Consider the following 10,421-nt stretch of genomic DNA (forward strand, 5'->3'; position numbering starts at 1 on the left):
ACAACCTAATTTTTCCCTTACTGTCTTGCTCAGCCCGCAGAAGAATTATTCCTCCAGCATTCAAGTGAGGAAAACTGTGTGAATGAGACTGAATAGTATTCACCACATCTGAAAGGTCATGCTGGGCTTATGGCCAAGGGCAGGAGACTGACTTCACCCTCTCTTAGGTGTCCTGGAGCTAGTGCAAACTCAGCAGAACATTTCTAACCTGGAAATTTTCACTTGTACACGTGCATTCCTTTTTTATTAAAAACATATCTAAGAACACATGCCTTCATAGTCTAGCTCTTCTGGTTTCTCAAGTTTTAAACGCATCTCTGTACAGCTGCAAGCCTGTAGATGAAGTCTACCTTCAAGTGGCCTGTGAAGAAACTTTTCAATCAGCTCCTGAAGCACTGTATCATAAAGTTTCTTCTCCCCCAGTCTCCTGAAGCACATTGCTGTGGCCACTTGGGTGCCTGAATGATTGCACTGCTGCTCAGTTAGGTGATGAACAGACTGAGTTAGCCAGCACTGATGTCATTTTGTTTCCTGCCAGGCCTGCTGCTAGTGTGCAGGTAATTGGGCAGAAAGAAGCAGGGAAGCTGTGGTTTGCAGTGAAGGGCAGCAGGTGGAGGTGAACTGTGATTTCTGTGGAGAAGGATGTGAGCACAAATCAGGCCTGTGGCTGGCAAGGTGGCACTTGTGAGTTATGGTGCTTGTGTGAGAAAAGTCTTACCTGCCTGAAGCTGTTGGCCTCAGTCTAGGAGAGCTGCCTGCAGACTGAATAGGTGGTTCTTCTGCTTGCTGCTCTGGGTTTTGTGCAAATTCACTCCAAAATTGGCATTCTGGGAAAAGGTATTCATTGCTGCCTACTTTTGACTCCACCTCAGGATAGTGCCCAGGACATTGCTTTGGCAGACTGTAAAGCCAGCTGACATGGGTTGGTGAAGGAGTGTGAGACCTCTGGAATATTTGTCTGCCAGGCCACCCAGTGGATAATCAGGAATTTAACTGAGTGCAGCACCTGAATACCCCTCTACTCTGCTCTCTCCCACCTGGAGTGCTGTGTCCTCAGCTCAGGAAGAGCATGGAGCTGTTAGAGTGTGTCCAGAGAGGGCCACAAAGCTGGGAAGAAGGGTGGAGCACTTCTGTGTGGAAGTACTGAGAGAGCTGGGGTTGTTCAGCCTGGAGAAGAGAAGGCTCCAGCACCACCCTACTGGGGCCTTTCAGTATTTAAAGGGGACTTATAAGCAAGATTACTCCGGAATATTCGTCACAGCCTGTTGTGATAGGACAAAAGATAATGGGTTTAAACTAAAAAAGGATGGATTTAGTCAGGATACAAGAAGGAAGTCTTTTACAATGAGGGTGGTGAAACACCAGCACAGGTTGCCCAGAGAGGTGGTAAATATCCTACCCCTGGGAACATTCAAGGCCAGCCAGGTGGGACAGGGCTCTGATGGTGTTGAAAAGGTCCCTGCTCATTGCAGAGGGGTTGGAATAGATGAGCTTTAAAGGTCTCTTCCAGCCCCAACTGTTCTGTGATTCTGTGACATGGGACATCATGCCCTGGCTGGCAGCCCTGAAGGTTGTCCTGCTTCTGCTTGTCTAGAGCAAAGGCAGAAGTGTCTGCCTTTCCTAACAAGACTTGGCATCTCTCTTGGCTTGGATAACTGGAGTTGTCTCATGCTCCATACAGCAGTGACTAACTAAGAGATGATATTTTTTAAATCAAACTCAGTAATGGAACTGTAACTTTGTTTTACTAGCTAGTTGAAATACTGTCTTTCTGCTTTCATATGTGCCTCCATTTAACAAAATAAGTGAGATGGGGTTTGTCTAACAGTGGCAGGGAGGTAGTGTAAGGGATGGCTGCTCTTGGCAGCTGAGACTTTAAAGTTTTTAAGAATTTTGCAGCAGACATGGTGTGAACTTCCTTTAAAGAGAGACAAAATTACCCCATGTATGCTCACCACTCCATCATCCACTCCAGCAAGTAAAAAGAACCACTCAGTTAATTTAATCTGAAATGGATCAGTTCAAAATGTACAGAAAAAGCAGTACAAATTTACAAATATACATAATCTGATTTTGCATTCTTCTATCATCGTACTTTGTAGTAGTCTAGTTTTTAAAAAATTCACTTCCTTGATACAGTCTCCTCTCACCATCACAACATTCTATCTGAATCCTTCAGTCCAAAGGGGTACATGGTGGTTGGAGCTCTGTCCTCGAGCTCGTTATCAGCCACGATTGCCAAACCCTGTGTAAACACCATTACTCAACTGCTTCATTAAATCCTCTTGGCACCTCAGTACGCCTCCTTCCAGTGCTCTTCCACATACCACCACTCAATTCACAGGTTATTTTAGTAGTGAGACAAGGCAACAATTGCAAGTATTTGCTATTTAGAGCTATTGTAAGGCTTTGGAAAACTTGCTACTATAGTTGAAAATTCTGCCATTTAAGACCAAAGGATTTATGTTGCTGGCAAAAATTGCATTTAGACCAATTGCACCTATAAAAAAAAAGCTTAAATAACATAATTAAAAATTACTTTTAAATAAATAAATAATAAATAGAAATAAATAAAGCCATTTTAGAGCTAGTGGAATTTTAACACTCAACCTGTCTTTTAAAATAATTTCTTTGCAGGTTTCTTGCAGTTTCAGTGAAGGCACGTCAAGTCATCCAGTGCCATAAATATTTTCAATAGATGTTCAAGGACATTTTCATCCAGGTTTGTGGGAAGCATTTCAAAGCAGCAAAAAAAAAAAAAATGTGGTCTGGTTTCTCTCTTCAGAATTTACCTAGACGGGCACTCTTTTTGGAATTGTCTTTCAGGCTGTTGAATATCTCTTTGGTGCCATTCTGCCACTGAAGAACAAGATCCATAGGGGTTTTCCCTTCCTGGTTAAAAGAAACAGAGGAATATTTAATTTCATCCAGTGATGGCCAAGTCCTTGTTCTTTCCTAAATACTTGTTCAGTGTGTGAACAAGTGTGATACATACACATGCTTAGACTTATTCTTGCACCCCTGGGGTCAGAGAACTTCTGCTCTACTGATCTAGTCCCAGTCCTGCTCAGCCCCATGATGAAAACTGCCTGGGTTTCAGTGGGTTTAGGCAAATGCTGTGACCAGCAGAACATGCAGGTCTTCCTTTTGTTTATCTTCAAGTGATTAGAAATATATTTAGGTGAAATCTCAGTAAGACATTCTTTCATTTAATGCAAAATTCAGATAGTTTAATTACTCTTAATTCCTGTATGAGCTGCAGGAATTAAGTAGGACCAACTTTTGTGTGCAGACAATGTCTGAGAGGGCAAGTCTCTGGCCTTTGGGGCTGTACTTTCCATAATTGTCATACTCCTGATGAGGGATAACGCCAGAGCAGCCACACTCCAACTCCAGGGAGGTGGGCAGAGAGTAGGGAGTACTGAGTGCTCCAGTGACTGTTTTCCTCCTTGTCCCCTGGGGTTTTGACTGATTGTCAGTCAGAACATTGACTGACAACGGTAAAACCCGTGCTACTGCTGCTAGATTTGGATTTGGGAGAAAAGGTCTGTCAAATGTTGTATTGTAACCGGTGGTCACAGAGCTTGAGCAGCGCTGCTGCTGCTGCAGTGGCTCTGGGCACAGCCGGCTGTGGGACGTGTCTCTGCTCAGCCACAGGGATTTGTTGGCCAGCAGTAAGGCTGACAGCCGGTCTTCCAGCTCTAGTGCTGGGGCTGGCCCTCAGCTGGGGGCTTAACAAAAAGATTTTTCTTACAAGCTAAGATCCTTGTTGTCTCAGTGGTGGTTGAAGCCCAGGAGTTGTGCAGAGTAAATGTCCTGTCTATTACATCTTTTCATGATATAATTAATTAAAGTAAATAGTAGAAAGGTGTGATGTAGCAGATAGTGGGTTCTGGTTTTAAAAGAGGTACTGGGTTTTCCTCTTTTTCCTGACCTCCCCCAAGGTACTCTTTCTCTGTCTCAGCTCAGCTTTAATTAGCTCTGAAGTAATCTAATTAAACCTGTTCAAAATAGTCTCTCCCGGTCTCGAAACCTTCCTGTGGTGGGAAACTCATTTTAAAGCGTTTTCAAATCACTTGGATTTTGTGCTGTTACTTACGCAGTTCTTTAGACTCAGATCTGCTCCGTGCAGGATCAGAAGCCGGATGATTTTGTAGCGGTTCAGCCTCACGGCGTCGTGCATCGGCGTGTCCCCTTCCTGGAGAGACGGAGAACGGCACGGTCAGGGCAGCGGCAGCGCCGGCATCGTCAGTTGGGGCAGCGGCAGCGGCAGCGCCGGCATTGTCAGTCGGGGCAGCGGCAGTCCCGGCCAGCCCCGGCCGCTGGGGCCGCTCCCGGTACCGCCGGCGCTGCCCCGGCCGCTGGGGCCGCTCCCGGTACGGCCGGGCAGCCGTGCGGTGCGGGCGGGCGGCGCTGCCGGAGCGCAGGGCAGGGCAGGGCAGAGCTGCAGGCGCTTACCCTGTCCCTGGCGTTGAGGTCGGCCTCGCAGGCGATGAGATGCTCCCCGCAGTCGTAGCGCCCCGTCCGCACGGCCACGTGCAAGGGCGTGCTGAGCAGCTGCGGGGCGGCAGGAGATGGTCAGTGGCATGGAACAGGCGAAAGCCGCTTCAAAAGCAGCTGCCAGAAGTTATCTGCTGGGAGTAAGGGCCAGCTTTTCGTCTCCAGTTTAAGAAGCTGCAGAGTTCCAGAAGCACGTACCTTGTCTCTTGCATTTATGTTTATCCCTTTGTCCAGTAAGAATTTCAGAACGTCCAGATTTCCGCCCCGGCATGCCCAGTGCAGAGCTGTAGAATGAAGCTTTAATACGAAAAGCAAATTAAGGTATTTTAATACATCATTATATTAAAAACCTCACTATTTTAACCAAATTTCTAAATTAATCCAAATTAATTTTATGTGATTTAACCTAGAGCACTTTACTGTGATCACACAGTGATCACAGTTTCTAGTAAAAAATAAATTGTTTCTAGTAGCAGCTTTTCTTATTTTGCCCTAATTTCTGCAGTACTGTGAATTTCTCACTCTTCACATTCATTGCATATTACTCCTAAAGACAGGGATCTTGGCAATGCTGCTGTGACGGAGGATGTGTTTTGTTTATCCCTTGAGCTTAGAAGTTACCTTTAGCCAGCTATGTGGCTGGTATGTGCAAGTTAACATTTTTTATTTAATGCCTTTTAGATTCTAAAATGCATAGAAAAATAAACTCAAGGGAAAGAGTAGTTCTCTTAAAAAACAAACAAATTCCCAAGTTATGCAAGTCCACAAAGTGAATTAAACCCCTCTCCTCTACGAGATTCAGCATCTCTGCCCTGAGCTGTGCTGGAAGGAGTCCCTTGATGCTCACACTCTGCCTGTCATTCTTCCTCTTCCTCACCCCCTGTGAACCCTGCTGGGTTAGCAGGGGGAGCAAGGCTGGCAGTGCAGCCAAGGGCAGAGGAGCAAAGGAACAGCTGCAGGAGCTGTGGCTGCTCAGGACCCCTCGTGGCCAGCATTGCCGAGGAGCAGGGGGCTCTGCCGGGCACAGCTTTGAAATCCTGGTGCTCCTGCTGACCCTGGGGACCTGCGAGGGACAGTGCTGGCAGCACCTGCCCGCAGGCTGGGCTGGGAGCCTGACCTCAGCTCTCCTACCCTACCCTACCCTACCCCAGGCTTTTCTGCATGCCAGCACTTCTGTGTTTTCCAACAACCATTCTGGCACAGGGAGGCAGACACTCCCTCCTGAAACCTCTTCTCAGCGATGTTATTTTAAGGATAAACTTCAAAGACATTGCAAGGCCTTTTAGCGCTCCTCCTCTGTAAGAAGCACTTCTATAAATGGTTCTCCTGGCACATGTAAAACAATGAGCAGCTTTTGGAAAGAGGTGTGAGGGGATGTGCATACCATGTCTTTCTGTTCAAGCTGGGCTCCAGCTTCCACCAGCTTCTTCACCACCTCTAGATGTCCTTCAGAGCATGCCCTGTGCAGCGCAGTGCGTTTGTACTGGCAATTGAAGCAGTGCAAAGTTAGATATTACATATGGCACAAACGATCTTTAAATCTCTTCTCCCGCCCTCCTTAGGATGATGGCAAATACATACTCCATGCTGATTCCTTTTAAAGAGCTTTTGAGACCTGAAATCTGCTACATTTTAATAGTAACCTGATAGCTGAGAGCTGCCTACCCAGCATTTTAAAGGATGGGAGAAGTATCTGCAGTATGGCATCCAGATTTAAAACGATGCCTGTTGAGTTCCTCATCCAACATGCTACACTGTGTTTTGAAAGTGCAGCTCATGCATCGTGGAGTATGAGGGCAGACACTTATTTCTGTTGTTCTGCAGAAAAATTTCTTATCTCTTTTTCCATAGCATTGGAAAATTACCTTTTCTAGAAATTCAGGTTCTCCTGGGCACCAACAGCCTTCTTTTAAATATAAATACTCTTTGAAGTAAAATGATTTTGAAGGGTCTCAGTGGCCACTAGAAAACTTGATGTACAAAACTTCCAGCATTTATTTACTTTCCCCCTCCCCTTTTTGCCTCTCATGAGAGTGGAATCTACAAAACCTCGTGGTAAAAGTTATTTTTGTTCTCTTCAGTAGCAGGCTTTGCATTAGGAAGAAGACTGTACCTTATCACAGACATTTGGATCCCCGTTGTCTGACAGGTATTTTTCAATTACTGGCAACTTATTCTCCAGTGCAGCTTTGAAGAATGTGGGAATATCCACAGGTCCTGTCTGAAGCAAAGAATATAGAGAGCATAAATGTGTGTGGCACAAACCCCCATTAATACTTTCCCAGAATAAGCTACTTTAAAGTAACTTACAATGACTTCTGGTTCAGGTTTCTTTAAAACAGGCACTTTCACTTTCTTGCATCTTTTCTTCTTCTTCAGCTCGATAATTTTTTCAAGATCCTCCAAATTTTCAAGTTTTGACCTGGCCTGTAATTTCTTCTTCTTCAGCTGGAACAAATCAGGGAAAGCAGCAAGTTGAGCTGTGTGACCTCCTCTCTCTTTCAGAGTGGCAGGACAGCAGTGTGATACTATTCAGCTGAATTCAACTAAGATTGGATGAACTTTGAAATAAATAGTTTTAATTTTTTTTCCTGATAGAGATAATTGACCATTACAATAAGTTGCTAACTATGTAAAAAATTCTACCTCATCTATAGTTTTTAATATACCATTAGACCTCTTCCTAACTTTTTCTTGAGTTGTATGTTGTGACATGAATTTAAGCCAGGAGTCAGAGCAGCACTACAGTCTCTTCTGGCACAACAATTTAAAAAATCTCATGTGCAGCTTATGAAAGCTGGAAAGCTCCTGAAGTTTCTACTGACTTCCACCAAGTGATTTTCTTTAATCACTTTTTTTAATGATGCAGCCCCTAAATTATTGGGACTTAATTCTCTTTGCTTAAAAACATACCCTCAAGAGAAGAACAAGGTTTAGAATGATCTTAGCATTTCAGTCCACAAGTGTTTGTACATTTTGGGAAGCCACAAAGAATGTCCTCAATGTCCTTGATGGGGCAGTTCAATAAATGTTGAAGACTTCTCCAGACCTGCTTGTAAAAAGCATCTGGGCTTGAAGTGAGTGTGGGGTGCTGCTGACACCAAGGGCAGGTGTGTTGCCTGATCCCATGAGGAGTCCTTGGCCTCAGGAGATTCACAAACAGGGGCTAACTCAGGGGGAGCACAGATGACAGATTCTGTCCCACGGTGTGATCAGGGTGAATACACTGGTATATGGTCATATGGTACCCAGTTTTGTCAACTGAGTTCTTATTCAAGCTATTCCCACCTCTACTTTTCACTGTTCTCTGCATTTGTGGTTTGGTCTGCAGGTCATTGGCCTAATGGAAAATAATTGTGCTGACTGTGGATAACTGGAAACCCACTAAGTTCTTAGGAACCTGCTTTGAAGGAACTCACAAAAACCTCTGTAGCCGGTAATGTCTCTTGAAGTTTAATAAGTAGTTTTTATTCTAATGTTTCTGAGACTGACTTTCTTACTCTTCATGTTTTAGAGCAAAGTATTATTTCCCCTGCTACTTAAACTTTATCATTTCCAAATCACTTTAAATTTTTAGGCCAGTTGATTGCTTATTCACAAAGAAAAAAAAATTAAAGCTATTACAGCTACTGTGTTATTGGGGGGAAAAACATCAGTTCTTAAAGATCTGGGGAGAATTGTCATGCTCCAGGAACTGAAATTAGTACTTTTCTGTAGACCAGCATGAGTTTCATTTGTAACAGTTCTTCCCACATGTGCTTGTTTTCATAAAAAGAACATTTTCATGTTGTTGGTGGGTTAGTTATTTTTGGTAGCAGTCATTAGGTGTGCAAGCTGCAGGTGTCTCCCTGGCTCTGATTGCTCCCCCCCACTGACAGCCAGCAGCAGCTGACCCCTGGGCACAGGAGCTCTCAGGGTTCCAGGCAGTGTCGGGCTGGTTGAGGTTCTGCCTCAGTGTCACTGCCTGCACCCACAGGCTGCACAGGTGAGCAGATCTCCGTGGCCTTCAGTGGACTTCAGACCAACCTCCTGTCCTGGTGGCCTCCCAAGAGTTTTTCTAGCTCACCATGTATTTCTAACTCAGAGAGAGGCAGAATTTCAAGGACAGCAGCAGGATGATAAAAATCCAAGCAGAAAACCCATGAGCCTACCTCTGCTTCTAGTTTTTTCTCCTTCTCATAATCCAGATCACCTCGGGTCAGTGAGTGCTCAGGGACTGTCTTTAGGTCCTCCTGCTTCTCTAATCTGACAGCAGCTTCATACTCTCCATTTTTGAAGTCCTCAGGGAGGAAGCTGCCAGTCTCTTTATCATCCACCTTCTTCCCAGTCACCTGTACATGCAAACACGATAAAATATAATCAGTGGATTCTTGACTGCAGTAGCCACCACCTGGAGACACAGATTGCCTAGGGCTGCTTGTACCTCATTCCTGCCCTCTCTCAGTGTGTGACAGCCAGGACAGGCCATGCTGCCTGTGCCTGCCTAGCTGGCATGCAGCTGGCTGGGGCACATCTCCCATGCAGTTAAATTGGGCTGCTGAGGCATTTCAAGGCTGGTTTTATCCATTGCTGGCAGTGCCAAAGTCCCACTCATAGCAGAATGGCAGAAGCTTTGTGGTGCTGGGCAGCAGCACAGCTTTCAAGAGTTTTCAGAAATATTTCTGATGCCCAATAAAGTGTGTATGAAGAGATAACTTGTTAAACTTAGTAGAGGCAGATGTGTGTTTTGAGAGTGGCCTAGGCTGCATTTCTGCTTGATTACCTTGTAAAATTCTATTTGTTATAGAGTCTAATGCAGAGGAAACTGTGAGAACCTTGCCAAGGAATTTAAAACAGCATTAACTACTTAGGCACTTGTATCTTAAGAAAACCATCTGGGCAAACAAGTACAGTGTTTTACTGAATCATTCCTGTTTTCCCAGTTTCTCCATCAGATCAGACATTCTTGGTCTGAATCCTGCAGTGGAATGTCCCATTACTTGTGGTCTAGACCTAATTTTTCAAAGACTTTTACATCATGAACAGCAGTGGCTGTAGGAACTGTTAGTTTATTACTAGAAAAAAATACTATTATTAAGCTGCTAATTTAGTGCTATAAAATACTGTCATTTCTAAGCATTAATATGTTGTCCCAGTCCCTTATTATATAGGAATTACTTTGTATGATCATAAGATTCTAAAAATATATATGAATTAAGATCAAGGACAGAGTCAAACAAGTAGCTAAATTTTGGTTGATCTTTACCTGGTGAACTGTGCTGTGATGCCAAATCCAAACAGCTGTATAGTTGTATCTGTGGTGAGACCCTTTCCCAAGGAAAACTTAGAATGAAAATATAATAACATAACAAACAGTATATAAAGCTTTGCACCTAGAGCACAGCAGTGCTGGTAACCTGCTAAATCAGCGATCCACAAAGGCTGTCTTTCTCTGCCTGGTCCAGTGACAGTCTAGAAAATAATTCATTGTGAGTAAATGAAGGAAGGTTGCACCTACCAGCTCTTCTACTTTCATCATCATCGTCATCTTTGCTGTGACCCGAGGCTGTGCTCCTGTGTGGCTGAAAGCTCCCCGGGCTCGGGCTCTGCAGGGACCACCACGCTCACAGCACTTATATATCTTCGGGAGAGCTGTGCCTGAATGAGATAATCTTCCAAGCTGGGAATCCAAGTCTGCCCTTGTGCTTGCCAGCCGAGCGTGGCTCCCGCTCATTCCAGGCGCGTTAACGAGCCGGGTCTGGTGTCCGGGCAGAGGGGCCGCCAGGGCTGGCAGCCCCAGGCCCCACAGCTTGGGAACCAGAATGGAATGTGAGCTCATCATTCCTGTGGCAGTGACTGCACCGCTCAGCAATGCCGTGCTGGGCTCCCAGTGCCCACTAGGACAGCTGTCTGTTGATGCAGCGTTATAACTTCATCTTCTT

At 44.9% G+C, this 10,421-nt stretch overlaps 1 protein-coding gene across 5 annotated transcripts; it reads right to left on the bottom strand.

Annotated features, from left to right (window-relative positions):
• Positions 1–145: 145 nt before the first annotated feature.
• Positions 146–10,101, bottom strand: ANKRD1 (ankyrin repeat domain 1). Of its 5 annotated transcripts, none has more exons than XM_084210098.1 (11): positions 9,998–10,101; positions 8,652–8,831; positions 6,811–6,948; positions 6,614–6,721; positions 5,885–5,983; positions 4,699–4,797; positions 4,459–4,557; positions 4,100–4,198; positions 2,793–2,892; positions 719–755; positions 146–361 (listed from the first exon to the last, which is right to left on the bottom strand). In XM_084210098.1, the coding sequence occupies exons 1-11, from the start codon at positions 10,025–10,027 to the stop codon at positions 259–261; spliced, it is 1,092 nt and encodes a 363-aa protein (XP_084066224.1). In that variant the 5' UTR covers positions 10,028–10,101; the 3' UTR covers positions 146–258. The 5 variants fall into 5 exon arrangements, with proteins under 5 accessions (XP_084066224.1, XP_084066222.1, XP_084066223.1 ...); XM_084210096.1 differs by having other exon boundaries at positions 719–827; XM_084210097.1 differs by lacking the exon at positions 146–361 and adding an exon at positions 489–630.
• Positions 10,102–10,421: the final 320 nt, after the last annotated feature.

The sequence above is a fragment of the Fringilla coelebs genome (genome assembly GCF_963513975.1).
Source record: "Fringilla coelebs genome assembly, chromosome: 8".
Classification (NCBI taxonomy): Eukaryota; Metazoa; Chordata; class Aves; order Passeriformes; family Fringillidae; genus Fringilla; species Fringilla coelebs.